At 34.2% G+C, this 27739-nt stretch overlaps 1 protein-coding gene across 2 annotated transcripts in view; it reads left to right on the forward strand.

The window, feature by feature from the left end:
- Positions 1-27739, forward strand: part of LOC118263180 (probable cationic amino acid transporter) — a 155510-nt gene that overhangs the window by 41336 nt on the left and 86435 nt on the right. For both annotated transcript variants that reach the window (XM_035575020.2, XM_035575026.2), the window contains exons 5-7: positions 509-636; positions 2346-2448; positions 25691-25899. In XM_035575020.2, the coding sequence (XP_035430913.1) occupies positions 509-636; positions 2346-2448; positions 25691-25899 (440 nt within the window). The remainder of the gene's footprint in view (positions 1-508; positions 637-2345; positions 2449-25690; positions 25900-27739) is intronic.

Here is a 27739-nt window from a genome sequence, read left to right on the forward strand (position 1 = left end):
GTGTTTTCACCAGTTACGTTATAATATTTTATCCATGTAGATTTTATAATGATTTTATATGATAATATGTTATACATGCCCACAATAGTCTGGACTCCTGCCTGACCACGGTACAGGCCCCACCTCTTCTGATCCACTTATTGGGATAATTAGTGTCTAGTCACTCCCGACACTTCTTCTTACACTCACATTAAAACAAGGGCCAATTGAAAAAAAAAGGAATTTTAACCAATAACTTGAGAATAGTTAATTTTGGGATATGAGGTTCCCTGGTCAAATCGGTCGGAAATGATGAAAATTATCATCTGTTAAAGGATTAAAGTCGTCTTAACCTGTAATCCTGTAAATATACGTTTTTAATCTGCGGAAATCCTCATGGATACCTTTTCTCTTATGATGTGCGTGAGGCAGAAGGTTCTTACCGACTTAAACCTATCTAATTAACTCATCAGAGAGACTCATTAACCCTGTATACGCACGTATTATATCTAATATTTTGTCCCAACAGGTGCATGCTACGCGGAATTTGGTGTGCGAGTCCCCAACACCACCGGTTCCGCGTACATGTATAGCTACGTGACCGTTGGTGAATTCGTAGCTTTCGTTATCGGCTGGAACATGGTCCTTGAATACCTGGTAACTATATTTTTCTATTTTACATATTCTACTTAAATACTTAGATGTACGATCGAAAGTTTATTGAAAGCATTTTACAAAATAATTAGTGTAGGTTAATGTGTACTAGGATTGTAGATTATTTGTTATGTAACACAAAAACAACAATTCAAAGAGGACGGACATAGGTAATAGATAATTACGCTACGATTAATAGGAGCCGAGCAGCGGGCGAAACCGCGCGGCATTAGCTAGTAGACAAGAAACAGAAACTTGCCCTCTAATAAAAATATCAACGTTGATACACGTTTAAAATAAAAACCAATGAAACTAGAAAACGCTGGTAAAAATAGATTAAAAAATAGTCGCTTATAAAAGCCTGTAAAGTAAAACAAACAACTTTTGTATTTTACTGTTGTTCGGGTGAGTCATATTTCTAGCCATATTATTAGCATACAATAAGCACGATAGCGAACATTTTCCAACTAAACGACTAAAAGTAAATTGGAACTAAATTCTAACTGTCTAACAAAAAAAAGTTGTGTTACCTTGCCTTGCACACTTTTCTTCTTTTTTCTTTGAATGCAATTGCAGTTCATAATATTATGCAATGATTTGATAGACTTTATGGTGGGGTCGTTACAAACGTATAGACTATCACATCAAAAGAATGTGACTCTCCCGCCTAACTTCCATAATATATGCCGAGATAATTGATACAAATTACTTATGGCAAGATCGCACGTTTGTTAAGGCCCTATAGCTAAAGATTGAAAACTTACACTTTTGAGTACTGAAATATTATATTTCATTCATATCTTTGACCTGTTTTTCTAAGGGCGTAGTAAAGATTATGTATATTATGACGTAAACTGCACTGCGCAGAGAAGTTCAAGGTTAACATATAGGTCTCCATTAAACAAACACTACACTAAGGTTGATCTACTAAGAGGACCCAACGCCTCCTTTAGGTGCAAATAATGGCTATCGAGGAGGTTCTAGTGAAATAAAAATCCCACACTCCCACTTACAAAGTTATAAAACTCCAAAAACTATAGGAGCCTTTTAAAGGTACCCGTCAACAAAATAAAATATTTATGACATAGATAAAGAAAGTTTAGATGACAGGTGACCACAGACAGTAAAAGGTTATCCAGTCGAAACATGGTTCTATTATGAAGTACATTAACTACTAACAGCTGTCTCAAGTTTCTACGAATTGTTAGGCTTCACCGACCACTATATTAAGCATTATTTAACCTCAATACGTGTACATTTAAACATGGTCACTTGACATTTTCAAACCGATTAGTTTTCGTTAACAGATGTAGCTATAAAGTACTCTTGTTAACATTAGTGGATTATTACATTCAGATTATATTTCTATGTTAATAAAAATGAGCTACTTAAAATGTATGTAGGTCTTGTAGGTGTTTAACTTTCGAACTACTTAACCAAACGGGATAATTATTTTTAAGGCGTTTGTTGTTTACCTATAGAACAAAGTAAAATTCATATAAGATATAAGAAAAAAACATATCAATAATCGGAAACCTCAGGAAACTGCATTCAGATGAAACTGGGGCGAACTGCCAATTTAACATAAACCATTTTTATTTAGCATTACTTTCTAGCTATGTATCTGTTGTAAATCATTGGAAGTGGTATAAAATAAATGTTAATATAGATCTATAAGTTATCCTTAATCAAATAATAATTTTGTCCAACAGATCGGAACTAGTGCATGCGCAAGGGCTCTGAGTGCTTGCATCGACTCTCTCTTCGACGGCGCAATCTCGGTGAAAATGACAGAAAACATCGGAACTATATTTGGTAAGTACTTACTACTCTTATCTTTTCAGAAACAAAAACGAAATGCTGTTTGAAAGGAATTTACGAAAATCGCTTTTACTGCACGTGGAAGTAAGAGAAAAATTAGGTTTTTAATTTTTCGTACGTTACTTACGTACTGGTAGGTACATAATGGATTTTAGTAATTTATAGAAATCTTCATTAGATAGGTATAGGTATAGATAAACTAAGTAAAATCTTATAAGATTTCAGATTCACAAAAAAATTTTAAAATCAAGGACGTTATTTAAAAATAGAGCCATAAAAATCCAGCAGTCGTACTAAAAATAAACTACTACACGTGAACGAAACAAAAATACTAGTATATGGATTTTCAATTTCAAAAAATAAAAATAAATATTGCAGAGGATGACGCCGACGTAACGATAAAAACAGAAACAGCATGGCCAGTGCGATGCTAGCCTTAAAAAGTTCAAAAAAAGTACCTATCCCAATGTTTCAAACCCCGAACTTCGACGGTGGCCACAAATAAATGCCAGAATATCGAGCTAAGGTTTTTTAAATTGTTTTAAAACCAAATGCTGAAGTTATACGTTCAAAATCAATTTGACTTTCGAACTATCGCGAACCCCGAACACTGATACATGGTGTTACAGTCTTTTTTACTTTTTCTGCAGCGGCAACTTTTTAAATTGCTCGGGAAAACAATTCGTAGCTCCCTAGTTTTAGTGTCCAAAGTTTGTGTGGTGAATTACGAAATCAATAGGTTGACTTTATTTGTCTAAACTGATCAATTTATTTATTGGTTTTTGTCACAAACATCTCTCCGTAAGAGTAGTATAGTACTAAGTGACCAACAATTTTACTTCCTTTCTTATGTTATTAAATAATTATTAAAATTTAATAATGACTTTTAATATAATAATTAATAATGTCACCATATCGTCGTCATATGTCAATAGTCGCGTGGTATCTCTCGGTATGCTGCTCATGAATATGAGTCTCTAGCATGGCTTGAAACTAGTCAAGTTTCTTATCAAACAGTTACGCATGGTAAGCCGAAAGAAAAATTATTTCACAAGTTATAAACTTAATCTTACCTCAACGTAAACCTGTTTAACTGATACCCATCCAGGAGTAAGACTAATCTAAAGGATCTAAGTTTCTTGAAATGGAACAAACACTTTGCTTGTTAGCTCATTCCTATCAGAATGAAGTTCTAAACTGCCTAGGAAAATTTTCAAACGCTCAGACAATGACTTGGATGCAAGAAACATGGCGTCGTACAACTTATACTGCAAACTCGGCTACACTTCGGGCTAAGCATCCAATATAAACTGACCGTTGAAAGTACGAAAACATCATACAAAGCGAGATCATGATAAAGTGGTTTGTATAGGTTGATGTGTGGCCGCACAACACACACTACGCGGTGACATTGTTTGTACAAAAACTACCAAGTTCCTTGTTCCGTGGTTCTACACAAAGCGACGCGTCGGGGAATGAAGACGTGTCTACACGAAGTTTAAATTCTTGCTGTCTCTTTTAAAGTATGACTGTCTTTTTAGCCAACTTATTTTAAAGGTTGTGTATATTTATCGAGTTTGACTGTTTATTGGGAAAGATTTGTGTTTTTTCTAATTTAATTTAATCTATATAAGTTTTTAAACTGACATGGTCACTTACACTAGTATTAGAACTTGAAACGGGATATTTACCATGTTTATCTATTTCTATGAGTTTCCGATATTTCGGCACTGTTGCAAGCGCCATGATCACTTATGAACGGGATATTTTTCTATGATAGCAAAATCCTTTTAAAATACTTTTAAGTGTACAAGATAATTGTTTGCTATATCCAAATACATATTGTTTTGCGATATTAAACTCTCAATCTCTGTAATACGGACGCATATCGTAAATTTATACGTGGGGAATAACTAATCATGGGGAATGACTGTAACTAATTTTGCATAATCTATTTCGCCACAATCCACTAATAATAATTAGAGAAAGCGGTACATACAAGATTAATTAACCACTGATTAGCAGGCTTGTCATGTTTAAATGCATTGTATTGTATGGTATTCGGTTGAAGAGTCGTTTATTTATAATAGCTTTTGAAAACAGCGTAGTTGCGTACATGGAGGGTCGAAATAAGCGTATCAAGTAGGTACTTCAAATGACGCATTTCATGAATTCTCATTTTAACCAGCCACTAATAAACGGTTAGTCATTTTGAGCAGTTAAAAGCAATAAATGTATATGAAATAAAAGCCAATTTCAGTATCCGAAATGAAATGAGAATGATCATTTCTCTCGTGAAAATAAAGCGAGTTATTAATTTTGTTACAAAATTTATTCAGATAGTAATATTGTGATAATCATGTACTTAATTTAATGAAGAGATTTTAAGTAAACAAATTATCATTGATTGGTACTGAAACAAATTAAGTTACAAGAGAAAACAATATTGTGTACGGAAGTTATAATTGGAAAATATATAATCTTCTCACAATATTTTGACTGGTAATTAAAAAAATAACAAAAAAAATAATATTTACAATTTTCATAGGAAATAAAGCAGGAGAAAAATTAATATAATTATATCATATTAAATAGCTTAAACTATATATCTGGTAATGGAGGTGGTAACTCTGAACCCAAAGATGGGGTAGTTAGGTGACAGCGTATCTGATAACTTACTTAAGATTATATAAAATTCATGACATGACTGTGGACACTAAATTATTTTCTTGATCTGTTCTGGGCATTTGAACATTCATTATAAAGAGCCTGTAACATTTGAAAGGTAATGAAGGACCATTTAAGGGACTTTCACACAAATGTGATTTTTCCCAATTAGTGCACGAATCAGGCTGGCTGGTTTTTTAATGGCTGACTTTATACTTATTTTTTTTATATTAATGTACCCATTATACGTGAACTAACAGAAGATTCTATGTAATTTCTTATGAACTTTAATAGTGAACAATTTTAGTAATGACAGTGTGAGGGCTGAGTGAGTTTTCGTGTGTGGCAATTAATGCTAAACTTTGTAGGGATGGGCTTGATGATACTTAGAATTGTTTGTTTATCCACTATTTATGTAATGTTTTGTTGAACATTTTACCATACAATATTATTTAAACTAAAAATAACGGTGTACTCACGTAAATATACTGCGAAAAGCTCTACTAATTTCGAGTTAATAGGCAGCGCTACGTCACCGCATTTGCGCACGCTGTTCATGATGAGTCCCTCTGTGTCTCAAAACTAGTAGAGATTTTCTCAATATATTTACGTGGGTAAACTGTTACAATTTTAAATGATGTTCAATTTAATATCAATTGATTCACGGGATAGAAAAACTGTTATCTAAATCACCTAAAAAACACACAGGAGAACAGCTTCACCTGTTGAGAAAAATGTTAGGAGAATTTTTATCCCTTAGTTTATCCAACTCCACACCGATTTTCTTAAACCCTATATCGTCAAGTTTAAGCTTAAATTTTTCTTTTGTCCGTCGTGTAATATGACTTAGAAGTGCACCTGCCGTTTCTTGGAGCGACAATAGACCGTCTCGAGGGATAGACGAGACAGCACTGCAATTTGATTCACACAGTACTTAGAACTCTGCGCTATATATTCCGCTATGGGTCGGTAGTCATTTTAATGGTTTCGTCGTCTATTGTTGACGGTCGTGCCTTTGAAAAACGTTTTGAATTTCGTATGTTCTATCGTTATAAATGATGGTTTAGACTGTAGACCAAACGTTGATGACATGAATATCAACTATAAGATGTGAACTGCTGAACATAGACCATGTCTAATGAAACTTACAGCTCTAGCATCTATCATTGTCTGTACATTATAATAGAAAATCAAAGAATACCCGCTTTACCCTCTAACCGCCTATGTCACATATGCGACACATATTTCCATGTCCCTGCCTCTCATATCGTATTTCTGCGACAGAGAAAATACATGATTCTTTCGTTCTATTCCCACGATTGTTTCACCTTGTTTAATTTAATTTTTTTTTTTTTCGATTTATAGCCGCTCGCTAGAGGCACGGTAATTGATACTTAACTGGGCGGTTAAAGAGTTAAATCATCATTAAACAAAAAAATATTGGACGTTTTAGAACTGTGAAACGGTAATGCAGGTTTAATTCAACTTGTAAACGGCATGGACATTCCTGCCCGGGTGGAAGCTAGCCGGTACCTATGACATGCAATTAGGTGAACTAGTTTTCATTCGTACCACCAGCTCCGTAATGGGGTTAGCTTTCTCTTACCATTTAGATAATAGAAAGGATTAAATGGAGCACAATTTTTAGTTCAAACTGGATTACAATGGAATTTTAATTTAGTTTTGTGTGATTTGTAATTGCTGTTCTTGGTATGGTTACTACATATTGTTATTATCTAGTTCCGTTGATTAGAGACGATCTTATTATTTGATAATGGACAAATTATTGTTGGGTTTTCAATTGTGGCTTGAATCAATAAATTTACTTTTTCTTACGAATACTCGTAGATACTTCGATTCAGAACAAAAACATTAATCATTGGTTGATATTGTTTCGTAAAAAATCTTACAGAGTCAAGCCTATATACCAAGTCTATGTAACGATTCAAACGTTATTTTCTTATTGCATACCACATAACTCGGCTGGCAACATAACCATATCTGTGTTTACGCGCAATACAATTTCACATCTACGCAAATGGAATTAAAACGCAATTTTCTTTGAACATTACTCTCAGAATACCTACCACATAATCTTTATAATAATACTCAACAATATTAAAGGGGAACGGAGCAATGAAAACGTATAAATGCGAATTCCATCTCATAGTTTCTTCGTGACGACTTCTCTTGTTCTCTTCGCCTTACAAATTAAATAGTACAAATAGTGAAGTCAGGAGATCTTGTTTATTTCTTTAGACTAAACGTTTACATATTTAAGTAGCGCGAAACTATGTTACTAGAAAATAGTCCTACATTTTAGCTGGTATGGTGTTCAAGTATTTGTCTCTTGAAGACTACGTATTCAATTATGTTTGCGGTTGCATTTATATAGAAAAATCTTAGATACTTTATCTTCCTTCTCGCACTTACCTATTCTCATTTATTTAGCCGTTCGCATCAAGTCTTAATAAGATTTGTCACAATGTCAGTACCGTATTTAACAATATTACATCGGCTGCCATTTGTCAATAACAACCAAATAAGACCATATTAATTTCACGGAAGATTCATTTTTGCTTAGAGAATGCAGGAAATAAATAAAATCTTGAACACAAAAATAATAAGCACATATTACTTCAATGTAAATAGCAGAAATATATTTTAAACATATTTTAAAAAGAAACAAAGAATACTAACGTAGCTTTATAATACCAAATCATAATAATATGATTTGCATTGTAATTCAACGAAGCGCATGTAACAAACTCTTTGTTCTCTCGTACACTCCGCTTGACATTAGTTTCTAGGATATTATATGTCTGAGCTCAATATATTTCTATGTAAATTATGCAACTGTAAATCTAGGTAACGTTATGGTAACGTTATCTTTACTTAAAATATAAAGCTGAAGGGTTTGTTTGTTTAAATAAATACCGTAAATAATCTCCAATATATTATAGACAATACAATATATTATAAATTTACTATTGGGAATAAAGGAAAACATATATTATTAGATACCCTAACTCCTAAACTAATTGTATGTCCCTGTATCTTAGTAGTCAGTGTTCCTCCAGGCAGCATCAAGCGCAAACAGATCACAAAAATAATTTCCGTTGCGTGCGTTTGAACGCATTACCCTCCGGAATTACTAGTCTGATTCAAATAATTCTTTATGTGTTGGATAGTGCATTTAGTGATAAAGGCTTATCTTTATAACACGCTAAGACCAATAGGAGTTGAGCAGAGCGGGTGAAACCGCATAGAAGTAGCTGGTTAAGAATAAACATGCTTACGTTACAAAATGCAATTAAATTACTAAGAAAATGTGCTATGATACAAGTACTCTTAAAGATGATGACGTTTACATAGAATGGTATGAAATTTGCAGAATATAATTTGTACTTGAATGCTGGTTTATGATGGAACGTAAGTAGTTCTTAGAGCTGTCTCTTTAATGGTACGTTTCAGTTTAATTTCCAGTTCCGTGAAACTTATAACAAATATTTTCTTTTACAGTATAATATTTTCTTGCTTTCCCAATTAGTGATGGGGCAAAAATATTATACAAATTGATATGTAGACCATAAGTTTGTATATTATACTGTTTAGAAGTTTTCGGTGGTTACAATAACCACCGAAAACTTGACTTCCATTCCAAATTTTGTTATTACATACTATATTATTTGATGAAACAAATAACATATATACAGTTAAGAAATATAACATATAAGCAGCTAATAGAAATTATATATACGCCTATATTGTATTCTCATTTGTCTCAAAACATACTCAGCGTTCAAGGTTCAGGCACTGTGATTTAACGTTTGACTAAGCATTTGTCGTCGGCTCACGCCCGACAAATTCACTGTCATAAAACAAACAATGTTAATATAATACCATAGATTAAAAGGCTCCACCAAAGCACACACAGGCAGATGCATGGATTACTCACTATGTCAGTCTAACAGTCCATGCGAGGCGTAATAATCTAGCCTCATTCATATGCAAATCGTTGTAGAGCAATTTACAAAGGGTTGATCGCAGCTAAGTGCCATTTATATCTATCGCTTCGGTTGCTATTTTTAAAGGTTATTCGATTACGGAAAATGTGCTATAGAGAGGTGTGGTCGGGAATGCTTATGACAATAAACAACCTTTAATCCTTATAAACGTTACGATAACAACAGTTAAAAAAATATTGGATATTATGATAAAACGGAAAACGGTATATGATATTTATTTTTGCAAATAAGTTACAGGATCAATCTCTAAAATAGCTAGATGAGGCTGGTATTTCCCATCGGATCCGCATTTACTATTCTAAGAAGAAATGCCGAAAGAAACTCAGTAGTCATAGTCACTTTTAAAGTCCAGACAAATCAAATTTTATCTAGTTGGTGAAAATTGGTTAGGTGATAACAACACATTTTTTAATATTGGTAGGTCTAGGTCCCACGCAACACGTATTTGTGTTACAGGCCTTCAACACAGAGCTAGGTTTGTGCGTTAGGACGCGTTTGAAAAACATGCAGTTAAAATTGCTTCCTAGTTAGGGAACTAGGAACCTTCATAGGAAGGGTCCCGTGAAGATTTATACTTTCAAATTCATCGTTCGCCATTGTACTTTATTATTTTGCAAACATATATAAGTTAATGATATGAGCTATTTAAGACGGCCCAAAATATTTTACATACATGAAAAAACGAAGATAAAGAGTCCCACATAACATAGGACGAGCCTGTTTCCAAGCTGCCTGACTAAGCTGAAAATTATCAGCTAAAAATTAAAAAGTTTACGATCTGATAGGCATTAAAACTTGCAATCATTTACCCTATAAGATACTCAAAAGTCTGCATAACTTAAGTCATCATATTTTAAGACCAAAAACATTTTGGTAAACCAGAAATGCAGGAATATTTAACGTTGCTGAGTAACCGAGAGACATGTGGGATTAAGTCGGGAACTTTAATGGAAATGCATACATGAATATGTAATGGACGGTAACAAATGAAAGGAAGTGAACAAACACAAGTTTTTCGCGGCTTTTAGACAACATTTTTAGTATAAAATATTCATATCTGCCATTATAAATATACATATTTTTAATTAATAAGTATTTCTAAAAAAAATATATAACTGTTATAATTGCTTATTTAGTACCCAATTAAAAACAGGAAGAGCTTGTATAAAACATTTTTATACTTTCTGGAAACCTTAAACACCTTGATTTTTCTTCAAATCGCTCAATAGATTTTCTCTTGTATTATGCGTGCGTTTGCAAACATCATTTCACCCACACGTGATACGCACCAAAACCCGGTACAACAATTTGAGTATCACATAAAGAACTTTAACAATTTTATAGTAATCTGTTCTCAAAGTATTACTGAACATTTTCGGTTTTTCGAAAATGTCTCAGCAGTAGCACAGATTCTGGAACTGTGCCCAGTATATGACAATAGGATCACCCCCTATTACATGAGACTTATAACACAAATGGTGAAAAGTGTGCTCCATCTTCGGCCACATCTTCGCTTCACCCGTCCTGGCAGTAAGCGGGTCGGTGGCCAAACGTAGACTTATCAACATTAAAAAAGTGGGTGTAAAATTGTACATCATACACAGGCATTGAGTGCCTTAATTTGGACCTCTGCCTACTCCTTCGGGGATAAAAGGCGTAACGATACCGTTTTCCAAATACTTGGTCGTAGAAACACTCGTTATTTCAACACAATTTATCACCTAACTAGACTGTCAGGACCGCGGACCTAAAGTTTCATTAATTGTATATAAACTTCAATGAATGGGAACAACGTGTAAAACCTTAATGAACCTAGGATGCTAAGGAGCTTGACCTCAATCAAGGAGGCCAGTTGTTAATAATGTATAGTTGTAGTGACCTTGAACTCCTTTGGTTTTAATCTCCTGCTTTGGTGGCTTCTTTAACCGAATTTAAAAGAAGGGAGAAAATAACATATTTGGTAAAATGTACATGATACAATGTTGCTGTGGCCCGGAGGCTTATGACGCCTTGTCGTGAAAGGCGGGTTTGAAACCTACCAACGGCAAGTACCAATGAGACTTTTTCCGAGCTATATGAAAATCTAAGAAAATATCTTAGATTTTTAGACCCCACTGGCAAACGAAAAACGTCGTGAGGAAGCCTGGGCTTATAATTTCTAATTATAAGTTTGAAATCGCCAACCCTCATTAAGCAAGCGTGGTGATTAATGCTCAAACCTTCTCCATGCGAGAAGAGGCGTTGGTCAGCAGTGGCCACAAATAGGCTGTTGATGTAATCTGATGTGTGTTCATGATAACATAACCTGGAGTAAAATAAGTGTTGATTATATTTCTGCTCTTAATGAGTTAAACATTTTACTATCCAACCGATAAGTTTTGTTATACAACATAATTATTTTAAAGCCTCATTTAGGTTTTGCCCTTTTTATTTATCAGATTATTCCTCACAGAATTCTATTGCTAATACATGAAATATTTGATTTTCAAACACGTGTCCTGTTTTAGCAACCTTCACACTCTTCGTAGTCAAAAAATTCCAAAAGAATAATATTATAATATTAAATTCTTTATGAAATGTCTAGACTTTTATATCTGTGAGGTCTGTCAATACTTAGAAAAGTTAATCTTCAAATCCGATGCGAGTCCCTTACTCAGTAAGTCCCTTTTGAGATTATCTTACTTCATATGTCAGATGAAAATCTTTAGTTGAAGAATTTACTTTTCCAACTTACTGAATTATATTATATGTTATGTTAGTATAAAGTATGTTTAAACTGTTGAAAACTTTAACAGTAATCTATTTGTGCTTCAGTTCATTTTCAGATCAACGTTAATTAGACATTTAAGAAAATTGATTCCTGATTATATTAACTTATATACCCGTACCTTGCCTCTCATCTTCTAGTCCAACTACATCAATGGTGTAAGATTCCATTATTGCAGTCTTTGATCAATTATACTGCAATCACCGCCCTCGCCTGAGTCCTTGTATCCTGACGCTTATTTCTTTGTACATCCAATATCACGCCTAGTTTAATCAACAATACAGCTCATATTAGCGTGAATATAAATCACTTCATTGTTAGAATTTTACACCAGATTTGGATTATAACAATATAATGTGTCATGTGCTTACATGTAAAGAGCAACGAACAGCCCTTGTAACAAGTGTTCTTTATTGAGAACACTGTTCTCTACAAGAGACGATTTCTTAGAAATTATTTTGCGATGAAATTGTTAAGGGTTTTAGAGGATTTTGCGGTCCATAAAAAAGTGATTTATTATTATTCGACCTGTTTGGTAAAGGAGAAAAGAATATTGTATTATTATTAAGTACTTACACAAAACATTGTCTACAATTTCGTATATATATAATACCCAGTACATATATAGCTAACGACACGAAAAGGACCAAATATATTTAAGAGAGAGTTTAAAGAAAAAAATATGAAAAACGACGACAACTTGTAGAGCAAGATACTTTATAATTACTTTTGCGACGTTTTTTAATTTTAAAACAAAACTTAAGCGTTTTCAGCGATACTGGAAACTTACTGTAGTTAAACTCGGATTAATTATGCGAAAACCTAGGGGAATCCTTCTTGTGAAGGCTTAAATATTTGCATTCTAATGGACGGAAAATACGTTGTATATGGAAGATCTTGAGACTCTGGAGCGCGGTTGGAATAAACAGGATTCCTCAGCTTACGCCTTTTTTATGAGATAAAATATTGTAGAAATGTACACGTTTTAAGCATGCTTTTTTTAATGTACAAGTTCAAAACATTTCTGAGACGTCTAGGACGTCTTTATTCCTATTTTTATTCGACAAGACAATTCTCCGACGACGTCGCACAATGAATTCTCTGAAATAATTTTATGAAGCATCATGCAAATGTCTGATTTTCGAAGAATCCATTTTTAATAAGGCTGCGAAAATATTCGTTGGTTTGTATCATTTTCAACTGAGCTTGCAGTAGTGTAGTAAGATGATTTTATTATCTATTAGTAGGTATATCAACAAACCACTATGGAAAATTTCATAATACACGTATAAAAGGAAACTCATTTATTCCTCTCACATCTTGTGCCCAAAAATACTGAAAGTCATTTATATTTTCTTATACGTAATTCAAGAGTATATATACGTATCTTTGTTCCGATTAATACTCAAATATTAGTGTAGCCAGTCAATAATCAAAGTTTTATGATGAAAATACTTCTTAGTTAATATTCTAAATCGCTTATCACAACTAGGCCGTTTTCCGTGACCAAAACATTAAAATTACTGGAATATTCCCACTCGCATGCACGGTTGTAATTGCACGCTAAATTCTGCTAAATCCTTTCGCATGGAATTGTGAATTCTTCAATTCATACTATGAGACATTAACCTATTTATTCTTTGTGTTTAACTGATATTTGAATTTATCTACAACACATATACATATACACTAATATTATAACAGGTCTGGGTGTCATATGTATCTGAAATTGTATGTTTGTAAACGCACTCATACAACCATACAGGAATATAAAATAAATTTAATTTAATTTAATTTAATTTAATAAATCAATTACAACACATATACAATACATATACACTAATAGAAAAGCCTATTGGAGGCAAAGCTTAAATGAAAAAAAAAAATCGCATAATTTTGGACTACTAATATTTCTCTTTGAGCTCATATATCATCACAGCTTCACAATCCGCAAAATCAATCATAGTTATTTGATTGGCAGTCCACAAGCCTACGTTGATTAAATTCATTAATTTGTAGTTTGTCCGATTTTAACTGGACCCGGCTTTTGTCAAACCGAATAATGCTTTTAACGGCCGAGGACAACAATTGATTTTGATTTATAAGTATATTTGAAATAGTGTTTATTTCACAGTATTTGAAATTATTGAATAAAATTTGTGCCTATTGTCTGGTGATATGGTTGACAAATGTGGTTTTGTGTTTAAAACAAATTTGTGTGCATTCATTGAAATCAGTCCATGTTTGTCCGTATTTAATTTGATTTGAAAAATTATATTTATAAACTATTGACACAGCCATTGACAGGTTGGTGGGTACAACTTGGTAAAAATATATCGTCTGTTGAGAGGCTAATTGATCTAAGAGACATATTGAGCGATATAGAGTTATTTACATACATCGGTGAAACAAAAAAATTACAAAAAAATCGGTGAAAACTCGATACAGCTACAAGAAGGAATGATGCATAGAAAATAGACAATGATTTGTATCATTATTAACAAGGCAGAGATTAAGAAAATATCAGACAAAACGAGTTCTAACAAAAGTTTATTGTATCAAAAAAAGGTTCATTTAGTAATCAAATGTTTAAAAGGCACAATAATGGGATTTGACTCGGTAGTATTTAGACATGACTGGTCACCAAATAAAATAATACAACTGAAACTGTACCTAATACACAATATGATAAAGTAAATTATATTTAATACGTTCATTGACTTAGAAGGGTCTGAGGCTTGGAGCTCTGAAGAAACGTTTGATTTGAGGGTCTATCTTATGTTGTCAGCGATATTAACAATTTGGTATTTTGCCTCGACGTAAAAGTATTTAAACACATATTTCCATCTAAAAGGATGTAGAAGTACATTTACAACGTAACGCAATTTTATCAGTTATGAGCTTCATTGCCGTCATCATCAATGGATCATTGATGTGATAAGACTATCAAATACTCAAAAATGCTCCATTTACTATGCCTTGCTTAACATCTAATTCAAACATAAAATCTCTTGCACCGCTGCTAAACTTCACCAGTTGACAAACGAAGCCTTAGACCTAGTTTCAAAAATAGAGACCCGAACAATAAAAGTATAATTTTGGCTTTAAGTGGTAGTCTGCACACGAACACGTTTTTTGCCAGAGAGAGCGCCTAACAGCGAAAAGAGATATAAAAAAACAGTTGCTACACGCATTCTGGTTGAGTTGCTAACTTTTTGAGCGCACGGAACCAGGAATGCATGCTCTCACACGAATGTGTCGAAATATTTTAACGGGAAACCACCTCGTGACTGTTTCGATTTGAAACGTATTTGTACTAAAATTGCCTGTATTGATAAAAAAAATACGGTCAAAATATTTTAGGTTAGCTATTAGGTAGTTTAAGGACTTATTTCAGAATCTCTGGATAGCCGATAACTTTGAATTAAGAACGTAATGTGTATACATAATCTGTTACATAATTTTATCGGGCACTTATATGAAGTTGCTGAAACAGGGCTAAACAGAATTTATATCGATTCTCACTTATTTCTTTTTTATCTTTAAAATCTTAAATCAACTATTAAAAGTTCAAAACCGAAATTATGTATTTTATCGTACGGTTCATCAATATTATCCGATATAACTTTGATCAACGCTGATATATATTGGGGTATATTAAATAGGATTGACCTTTTCGGTAGCGTAGGGTGTTGCTTAACATTTTCAACCCTTTCCCCCCTTAAGGGTGCGTTTCCACAAGAGATGTGCTATGCTACGTTGCTGTGGATGCGTTTGGTATCCACCAATCATATTGATTGGTACACATTACTTAGCCCTGGTTGAAACGAACTCAATGAAGATTTGTTTTTATATGGAAAGATGCGTACTATGGATGGCTTCCATACTATTAATACAGCTGCTTTGCGGCCACGTATCTTCATAGCAGATCTTAGCTTAGCATCAGTGGACACGGTCACGTAGTTTCACAGCGTAGCTATGATATCCTCGCAGCATAGCTACATAACACTTCTCAGGTGGAAAAGTACCCTTATGAAGCCACCCTAACTCCAGCTGAGCTGACGTTGTAAAAACCATCTGCGACCAACATTCATTCTCATTTGCCGTATAAAAATTAATACTCATAATTATTAAACACGCGTTGTTAAGCTGTTTATTTTGTATTTTTCTTTCTAATGACGTATAGATCCATCCAATCCTAGAAAGAGATTAGAAAAGGAGACCTAAATAGACTAACCTCATTAAACTATGAGTATCCCTAAAACATATTGGTACTCTAATACGACGTATCTTTGCTATAATAACAGCAACTCAAAACAAAAATAGGGTCATGGCACCAAATTGTGCTCTAAATTACTGTGTCCCTGCTCAAGATAAGAATGCACAAACCTGTCGTGTCGACGAAGATATATTGAGCGACGATTTGTGAACCGCAGCGTTCGACAGAAGATTAGTCTGACCCTCCTAGGAGTTCAAACATAAAATAGTTTCCTTATAAAAATAGTATAAGACATTTTATGTACTCATTCACAAACAACTATAAAAGTGGCTACTTAAACTGTGGGTAGTTTGTTGTCAGTCATTTTATACCCTGAAGGAGTAAGCTATCGTTTAAATTGGCTTGTTGTTATTCCAGATTCTATACAAATATAAAAATACAAACTAAACTCGATATGTCTTACTCGTGGATAGTTGTACTACATCTGTCCAACATAGAAAACAAAAGAGACACGGGTTGTTCAAAAAAAATAAAAGTCTTAAAATCCCTATTTACGCACACAATAATAAAACTTACCTACAAATCCTTAGATTTCTATAAATACTACGATATCATCAAAGTAAACGTAATACAAAAATATTATTTGTCCATTTATTTTTATAAACAAGTCACAAATTGTAAGTAAGATACACAACATGTAACTACAGTCAACAATACACTATCATAACAATGTTCAATTCCCAACAAAAGCGGTGTTTAACAATACACGACTTGAGAGAGAAGCCGATCTTTGCGTGTAAAATGTTTGTGTAAATCGGCTTACACTGACGGCCAGGCGCCGCGCGATCGTCGAGACGTATCACTAAGAAGATTACATATTTCTCTGTAAAATAGAAAATATTCTCAATGAAGAAAATATTGAGATGAAATTGCTCTCGAGTTCGTCGGTAGTACACTCGAACAAATGGTTCGGAAAACCGGCGACTTGACTTGAAGTATTCCTAAAGTATTTTGTAAGGAGTTTGAGAAAATTGTTGCAAAATTTTCCTTCTCGTAAGTAAGTTTATGCTGACACTACAAAATATAAAACAAATCGAACTATGTGACCTTTTTCAGTCAATTGTGTGAATTAAACTATTTATAGAAGCAAAAATACTTTTTTAGGTATTCATCTTAATAATTTCAAGTTATTCCAAAATGTCATTAAATTCCGAAAATATCTTTTCAATTTTATTAATAAGAAAACTGAGGGTGACATAAATATATTTTAATAGAAATTAATTTCATTCGAAATTATCTGTTTGAGTAGAAAACGTCAGCTTTTCTCAGATGGTTAAACTAAAGTATTTACCTACGTAATTTTAATAAAAAATTTCAATCTCTAAATTTCACGCACAGGGCGCACCATTTGTCTTGAATAAACAAACTAAACCCAAATCCGCACATCTCCTAAGAGCTAACCGCAAACCACTAACCACCAGTCGATTATATGCCCTGTAATCCACAAATTCGATATTTCGATTCCCAAAACCAATCGATTTCTGTCCTCAGTGACGAAACACAATTTAAATGCAACATCCATCCGATCAGGTGACGTTGCTAGTGTCATCTGGGATGTAATATTCAGCTACATGCATCGCCGGAATCGAATTTCGATCTATTTGTTATACTACCTTCCTGAAACTAATATTGACTTCAGACTTGCAACAATCTTGCTGACCCCAATTTGGTTTCTTTGTTGTAGTGATATGTGTCAATATTTAAATGGAAATAGGGAGTTGTCGTGTCATGTTTTGCGAAAACTGGGTAGAGTGAAAACAGATTATACAAAGTAGTCTTAGTCTAAACATGAAGCTTTTAGGATAAATTCAAATTAACAATGATCTTCATAGTTTTTTCATACCAATAAACAACATTCAAAGTTAAAATTTATAATTTCAAATAGACCAGGAAGGCATTTTTGAACGTCAAATCAAATATGTATAATAAAATTAAAAATGTCTGTATGTCGATCAATTCTCTAGTGATGTTCAGTACATAGTTAATTCAGGCAGGTATCCATTTCACAAAATCTACTTACCATCCACTATCCACCCACATACCGACTCCTTCAGTCAAAACAGTACTAAAAAAATTTAAGACCCATGATTATCCAACAATATGCCTTTTAATATCGGCAGGTAGCCATCCGTTCTGAATAATTCTAGCGTTCCAATAACGGACCCCTCTCAAGAGATTAAAAGTAATCATTGCTCTGCCTTTCCCTCCGAAATACCTTTCTAATGACAATAACAGTTTTTAATTTATACCAAACGCCCCCATAGGTATGCAAAAAACCTTTTACGGAACGAACATTTTTGTAAATAAAAAGTAAATGAATATTTTTGCATTATTGTTTTTATTATCATACCTAATAGGGAAAATACTGAAGTCTCTGTCGGTATATTGAGGACGAACAACTGACATTGATCTCATAACCTTGGCCTGTAATGAAGACATATTACTTAACCCCTTTCATCCCCCATTAGGGCTAACACAATAGTATCCCACACACCCACACCAGGCTCTCAAGAAAAACAAAGAAAATACCTTTTAAATCCCTTTAAAGTCCTATCTAGATCCATTATCAAGTTTCCATTCATGTCACTCGGTAGTAATAAAACTCTTTCTTCTTTCAATACAAACACATTAGCTGTGTGACAATAACAAAGATCAAGGTCTTTGAAACACGACACTCTTTGTATAATAGAAAGCCCTCCTTATAATCTCTTTTAATGTGACGTCACTCCATCACCCGGCTAAGTGCACTTAATGCGAGTGGGGTCCACGGTCAAGACACATCACATATGCGAACTACGAACACCCTTTATATAGACTAAGCTGTTTATTTGATGTGCATTCTTTGAATGTAGGACGTCGTCTCGCATCTCTATTATGGGCTATGTAGGTCCTTTTAATGTCTTGGTTTTCTCACTTTGCGTTTAAGTTAAAGGTTTTATGATTTTATTGTTATCATTCTAATCTTGTTTTATGGTTGCTATACGACTGTTTCTGTTATTTGGTAGTCTATTTTGGTCTGTCAGCGATGATTAATCGAAAATTTACATACATTTTAACCTAACAATATGATTATTAATGACGAAATAAACAACAATTTACAACTGGAGCTTGCCACCCACCTGTTTAGCTCCGAAACGTTGTTCCTCTCTCCAATTTACTCAACACGAACCGTTTGCATTCATTTCTGAATGGAGCTTAATACAGAACATTGAGGGCAATAAACTACTTCTGCAGTTTATTATAAAAGACAAGGAGATCTTGTGATTTAATTCTGTCAAGACGCTCTTTGCATAAAGTTTTAAAGTAGCGCGACAAATTGATTTAAGTAGCAGCGTTTTCCACGCGGTTTGGTGATTCCTTTTTGTGCTAACCAGTTAGGGCATCTTAAAGAATAAATTGATATCGTCAGACTGCCACTCAAGTACTGAGTACTTTTGAACTCTTCTTCGTCGTGTGAAGTGCTGATATGATTAGCGTGTCAGTCACATGAGCTTTTTCATATTTCTTGATGGAAAATTGGCGTGTAAATCAGAGCTCAATACAGGAATAAGACATGACTCAGCTTCATCGTCATCTCATCAGCTAAATGACTACTGAACAAAAACCCTCCACACTTCCAAACCGGCTAGTTCGAAACAAATGAATGAAATAAGCTTAGGTGTATAAAGTGACAAGTTAAACATTTACCTAAGAACAATAAACAACCACTATGCATTACACGAAGTAAAATACAGACATCCATTCCAATTTGGAAACCGGACCGAACTTAGTTATACAAAACAAACTAATATAATGAAAGCAAATGTTACCGTATTTGGATGTGAAACCACATCACTTATTTAGATTTGGATTCAATATTTAGCTAGTGCTCAAGGAAATCGTGGCAGTCGTGGTGGAACGCTTCTCATGCTCGAGAGCACGGGTTGGAAACCCACCTACGCCAAAGATTATTTAGACACCACAGGCAAACGGTGAAGGAAAACATTGTGAGGAAACCATGCTTATAATTTCTAATTGTACGTTTGAAGTCGCCAACCCGCATTGAGCTATGTGGTGTTTAATGCTCAAACCTTCTGCATGTGAGAAGCGGCCTTTGGTCAACATTGGTGACTTTATAGGCTGTGGTTGTGATGTGTGCTCAAGGAAATCATATAGGTACATCAAACGGTTTTACCTCGAATATCAAAAGCGGTTGCAGATATTAATATCGAGCAATAACCGAATGGACCAATGCCTGGGGGCGCTTGCTAGTTAAACCAACGTATCTGCGTTGTCATTAATTTTCCACGAGCAAAATTTATTTGGTGGATGAAATTCAAGTCTTTGTTTTGTATTTCGTTTTTGTTCTTTTGGTAGTAGTAATTGACTTGCATTTCAGAGTGGCTTCTTCATTTTAAACAAAATTCACTGAAGCTGCATAATTATATGGACATGTTAATTATCAAAAATACTGATCCAATTTTCCTAAAAATACTTAAATATCAAGAAAGTTTTGCCATTCGATTTTATTAAAGTGATAAAGAGCATATTCTTAACATGTTTTTGCTTATATCAATAGTTTGTCTCGACCAATGAGAAATGGAATTTAACTAGTTACTGATATATTTTGACACGACAGATAGTTTAGTAGAATCACTACAACTAAAATACTCCTGATAGCTTCAACTGACATGATTTTAAACATTTAGAAGTAGTTATTGTTTGGCGTCCCCAAATTAATATATATGTGGCACTTTATTCAGCCTGTGTTCCGCCATCAAATCTCATTGTACTAACATTGTGTGTTGTGGTTTAGTTACACACGTGTGACCAATATATGCTGCGTACTAACGACCGCACCGACCATTTTCAGTGGTGACTGACATAATGGAGGTAGAAGAGTTAAAAATATTTTTTAATTCCTTTTTTTATTACTACCTTTTTCCCGTGTCTTCGTCCGCATTTCCGCGGTGAATGTGTTATTGCAAACCATAATCTAAGTCTGTTCAAAATTTCATCCCGATCCCTTCAGTCGTTTTGACGTGATTCAGTAACAAACATACATACAAACTTTCGTCTCGTCTTTGGTTTAATAAGCCTGCACAGCCAACGTTCTACTGGTATATAAGTATTTATCAAAAGTTTCTTAACTGTTTCATATAGTAGTTCTGATATTGTTTTAATATGTTATATGTTACGGGAAAATGGGTAGTATTGAAGAATGCTCGTTTATCCGCATTTCTTTACAAAATTCTTGAATGTTATTATCAACTTAAGAATCTAATGCCCGAATACACAACCGCTACTCAATTTTAAGACGCTCTCAAATGTAGTTCTGTCACTATCAATTCTTTATCAAATGATAGAGATAGCACGATATTTAAGTACAACTTAAAATTGAGTAGCGTTTGAGTATTCGGGCGTAAGACAAAGCAAACCGTCCATAACAAGAACTACTATTTTCATAGCTGAACGATTGTTGTTCTTATGAATATTTTAAGATACTTTAACCTAAGTTGTGAGTGGTTACGACTTGATGGAAAGTGCGAACCGAGAAAGTTTGAAGGTCGGTGTAATATATTGCCAGTAGAGCACCACGTTCACTGAAACTTAAGTTTTAAACTCATGTAATATCCAAACTGGTGGCCTTCTTGTATAGTCGTCACCTTGTTTAGTTGTGGCTAGTACACAACTTCACTCTCTGAAGAGGCCAGAGAACGCACTTGGCTAAAGTATTTCATGAGTAATTTTGTATAGACTGCACGATTGACGTGTTAGCTGGGCAACTATTGCCGTAGAATTGTTGGCGGCGTTCGGTTTCTTCGGGTCTGTATGTTATTGTAAACGCGCCCACGACACAAAAGAAAATCCTAATGTCCAAATCATAAGAAAAGAATTGGGAAAGTTATTTTATGAGTCCCATCATATAGGCAAGTTTATAATCACACATAGATCATTCATACAATTTACCTCAATTTCTAATAACGCACCTTAAATTAAAATCTATCGTGAGTAGCACGTTTTTTTCGCGCAAAACTATATGTAGTATAATTTTCTTGGATCAAAATTTTTGACAACGGTCACAGTCTAATTGCAACCAAGTTATTATGATCAACAGCAACGCATATCTTATCAAAATCCTGTCAAATTACACTCTAATTAATTTATAGTTTCTATAATCATTTCAATATAGCTAACATACTTAATAGTACCACGATAATGAATGAAAGTATCAATAGCTAGCCTCTCTTGTCCAATCTGTGATTGTTTCTCGTTATTCATAAAGAAATATGTGAGCGCAGGTTACAGGCCCTGGAATTAATGGCCGCCGAGTGATTGTGAATCCAATCACGGACGAAAGAACATTTCTCTTCATGAATATTCATGTATGAGAACAATTAAACACTTTTTGTTCTTACGTGGAAATATGGTTTTATTTTATGTGGGAGAAATTGTAATTGTTATTAATTTATTGCTATTGGTTATTTTACCATTATTTTATACACTATTTTTTTATTATTTTTCTTCTTGCTTAAACGAAAGCAACATGATTATTGAAGCAAGATGCGATTGCGACTTGTTCCGATTTGAATTAGTCTAAATAGTAGGCCGGGACATTAAAAAAAACAATCTAATTATTTAAATTATCACTAAATACCTACTACTATCTTTTTAAAACTTTATTTATCACTAAACCAAGGCAATCCTACCTTCATAACCACTTACCATTAAACTAAATGAGTTTCTCAAAAGGAAACATGAGAAAATCAATGAAAAGTCTATCGACATGCTAATTTATGCTGTAACCACTAGCTTGTATGCTGCCTTTGCCCGTAGCTTCCACTCCTGTCATGTCACCTAAGCCAATCGAGCGACAGTTAGCAAAATCTAGCTACACTAGCTAATCAAATCTCGTAACAGCCCGCTTCAACGTACTAGAGCAGTAACGCATCAAGCGAGATTCGATAATGAGCTAATGCATTTAAGGTCCAAGTTAGGTTAACAGTTAGAACCCATTAGGCTCAACAGTTTGAGTGCAGTGTTCAAACTATACTGTTGTCATTTCGAATTTAATTTAAATGGAAATGCTTTGTTCTTAACGTTTGTCAGGTGGTTGTGCCATTTAATGGCTACTTAACCCAGTCCTTAGCAATTGTTCCTGGAATAAAATCGTTATATCAAGGTATAGTAAACATTAAATGTTCCTGAGTACGGTAGTTAGACATGTCATCAAGCCTAGCTTCGATTGGTAAACTTAAATCTACACTAACAATCAAGTAAGTGAAGAAAAGAATAGAATGAAGTTTATTTTTGATGAGTATTATTGATTAAATTTAATTATACAGCTCACTCACAAAACTGTTTGACATGTTTACTTGTCTAGTTTCAAGTCACGCTAGGGGCTTGTAGTCATAAGCAGCACTGCTTGAAAAACATCGCGGTGAACGTAGGTACGCACTGACTTTCAATGGGGTTTCACAATACCAAAGAAATTCCTTATCATAATCATAATTACATTGCAATTGTAGGTACTAGAAAGTAAAAATTAGACTGCACGGTTGGTGCGGTGGCTGGGCAATGGGTAGCGGGTTCGATTCCCGCACGGAGCAACTCTTTGTGTGATCCACAAATTGATGTTTCGGGTCTGGGTGTCATGTGTATGTGAACTTGTATGTTTGTAAACGCACCCACGACACAGGAGAAAATCCTAATGTAGGGCAACGTTTTTTTAAGAAAAAAATGATTATTGTAATATTGGGAATTTGCAATTTTAACTTTTAATTTATTTATTTACATATCCATATTTTAAAATTGTTGCTCGAAGGTGTTTAAAGTAGTTTTAAATCGGAATACATTAAATTATGATAATTAAAATTCGAAACCATTTTCATTCATCAATAATTTCCTTAGTCAGAAGCGTGGCTGATATTTACTGCTATTTTATTAATTTACAGTTTTAACATCATATTTATTAATTATTCAAATAAATATACTTTACATTCTATTTATATAAACTTTTCATCTGAAATCGGTCCTTTTGTCTACTTCAGAAAATATTTCACACATTCATTCAACAGTTTCGTAATTGTGTCCCATGTTGTTAAAAAAAAAACAATAAATTCAAATCGTAAGTACCTAAAGATTCCAAAACTATACAGGACTATCTGAGCATAGGTACAACCACAAAAAAGAAACTCAATACGCGCGAACAAAATCTATCACCCCAACATAGAATAACCGATGTAACCAAAAATAACATCTATAAATTCAATTCCGAAGATGCTTATCATGAGGTTGATGTGATCGGGTAGGCCATGCGGACACAGGGCGCTAATCTCTACAAACGAGAAATCCTGTGTCGCCTCACAATTACGAGAGGACAGAATGTTACATGTATGTACGCGCAAAATCGCGGACACAATCGATACAAAGCCGAGTATTGGCCACGGTGAAAGCATTGGAAACAACGGAGTTTGTATTAAACATCGCGCCCTTTGTTTTAGAAAGGATAGTAAGAGATACATAGAAGTATCACTCATCATTTAAGCAGTTCTTGTTGTTTCTAGAGACCTATCTTACAGCTGTAGCACTGGTTTTATTAATTTGTGAAATCTAATTTTCTAAACCGATTACCAAAATAATATTCGATTTCAAATTCAGTGCATACACTTAACCTAGTTTCACTGGCGAACTGAGTGAAACAAACAAAGATTTTCTGGCGTTTCAAGATTGGTTGTATGTGGTCTTATGGGATCTAGTGTTAATAAACAAAAAAACAAATGTAAAAAGGTATAAATTTCAGTTTTAGATTCCCTAGTACTTATTAGCAACTATTCGACAGACTTCTTTTCCTAAAGAGTCGGTTTATCCACAAAAGTTATTCAAAATATCAACTCCGATATATGTTTCAGTTTCGCAGTCCGTTGTAACAAAAGATAGCTACTTACCTTCATAACTTATTTACGCTTTGTTGCCTAACGGGATGAACTCGACGTACTATAGACAGAATATGCCTTTTTATTCTAGCACTTTTCCCAAGCTATTTGTAAGGTCTGCCTTTCTTGTAGGCTCTGTCGTTCATTATTTATTTTGGAACCGTATCTTTTATATTTAAGATCTATTATTTTTGTCCCTTCTTTTACTTTTTCGGCCCATTTTTGTGTCATATTGTTATAGTTTATTCTGTAAGTAGATTTTGAAATGGACTCAACTGTCCATGTTTGTTTGCGGTGTTTTATGTAGTTAATCGATGTCCTTCAACTTTTCTGGACTAGATTTATGGTAATGTATAAGTACTATCGTACTAATCGACTGTATAAAAAAATACGAGTGTTTGTCAACTGATTTTCGTAGCAACAAAAAAAATATACTTTATATTTTAATTCACATTTCGTAAATTTCTTTCAAATTATTTCGTTAAAATCGAAGTGAAGATACCTTTGATGTAAGTAACTGTAACATTTGTAATATTATTGCTTACATTTATAGTATTAATTATGTTTTTTTCTTCAACAGGCAAACCCCCTGACGTCTTGGCTTTCGGAATAACGCTTATGATGATGTTGATCTTGATCGCTGGAGTTCGGAAGTCCCTTTTCTTCAACAACCTGCTGAACGCCATCAATCTCAGCATTTGGGTCTTCATCATGACAGCTGGCTTGTTCTACGTGGATGTGTCGAACTGGACTGAACACAATGGATTCTTACCCTACGGATGGAGCGGAGTAAGTATTTTTTTGATGTTGTTTGTTGTTCTGTCAAGTCTTGGGTTCGATTCCTGAGCCGGGTTTACTGGCTTTTTAGCTCTGGGTTCAATTATTCTAAGTCTGTCATGAACACAGGAAATGGTGGTTACTTTAGTAAGTGAACTGGGGATGACAAAGCACAGAAATACAGCCAATTTGAACCTAAAGTCACAAAACTTGTATAACACTTAAAACAAAACAAAAGGAACAAAAATGTAATTACAAAGACTGACAGTATCAGAGACCCGTTCCAAGCGTTATCAAGAATGTGACGCCAACAGACGAAGTGCGATGAATATTTATTCAGATAGGGAGGCAGTAGGCATCTGCTTAATATGAACAAAATGTAGGACAAAACATGTACACATACACATCAACCTATACAAAACTAGTATAAACTGACCATTGAATGTGCAGACAGCTCATGCAAAGCCAGACCATGATATACTGGTAATGTATAGCCAAGACTGAACTTAACGTGTATATTTATGTGTTACTCCAGATGCTTATAACCAGCAATTACTCCAGCGACATGACACAGGGGATCCTAGAAACTAATAAACGAGCATATATTATGCCGACGCTAAAACGCTTACAACATTACAAGCTGACGCTGCAAAGATATTATTAAAGTTAGTTACTGGTACACGTAATGCAGGTTCGAGCCAAGCTCGTTTCTTTTGAGTTTCATAAAAGTTCTGCTTTACTTTATTGCAACAGGCAGCGCCAGGTACAATATATCTGGGACGTGGTTAAAAGATGTAATATCATACGTTTAATCCTTTGAAAGTGTTGACGAGAACTTGTAGCACATCTATGTGTCTCATTTATTAGAATTGTAGGTTACAACTTGTATATTGTAGGGGTCTGGAATAGGTAATACAAATAATAACGTAAGCCGCATTTGAAATTAACACTCTTATTGATAAAATTAATAAAACGATCTATCATTAAGAAGTGAAATAAATTGTTACAAAAAAAAAAATAAGACTAAGAATTTTATATTAGAAAGGCATTACCAATTGATAACATTAGGAGATTGGTCGCCTCAATATCTCATCGTGAACTGGATCAAACATTCATTCATTCGCGATCTCGGTCACAGTCTGCGAAAACAACGGGAGCTTGAATGTAAGTGAGGGATTTTATCGGTAGATATATAGGTATATAGGTATACATATCTAGGTTGGGGACAGCGGTCGTCTGATCCGGGCTGTCGCCAGACGAGTCCTACTTTCCTGTTTGACTTCTCAACCAAGAGAGATAATAAGTAACAGCAAAGTTACTGTGAGAACTAGGCCAACTCTTATATCACATCAATAGGACAATCCACTACTGAGTTATGGACCTCATCTGCATAGAAAGGGTTTGCCATAATCTCCACTCTTGACAAGCAAATTGTGGATCGCAGTTTAAAAGGTTCAACCGTATTTTTTATGTTAGTCGTGGTAAATTAATATGTCACCCTTTTGCTTTAAAATTTATCTAGGGATATTTATTTTAGACGTTTAATGTCTAGAACCGGACTCCAGGTCTTGACTTAGGTCGTATATTCGTACCTACGTTATGGAGTATAAGTTATGTTTGGTCCCAGTAGAACACTAACATTCTCTGCTGGAGTATTAACCAGGTATCCGTCATGAATATGCGTATCTTGGCAGTGGAGAAACTAATTTCCTAACGCAACTATCTAGGTTATGACGCAACATACCTTCAGATACAAATTAGTACAAGCTAACATTAGTAACATATAAAGGAAACCACAAGTCCCCTTTGTTATACAATACAGTTGAAGTACACCACATTAGCTCAAATGCAT

This window comes from Spodoptera frugiperda, chromosome 25 (assembly GCF_023101765.2).
Source record: "Spodoptera frugiperda isolate SF20-4 chromosome 25, AGI-APGP_CSIRO_Sfru_2.0, whole genome shotgun sequence".
Lineage (NCBI taxonomy): Eukaryota > Metazoa > Arthropoda > Insecta > Lepidoptera > Noctuidae > Spodoptera > Spodoptera frugiperda.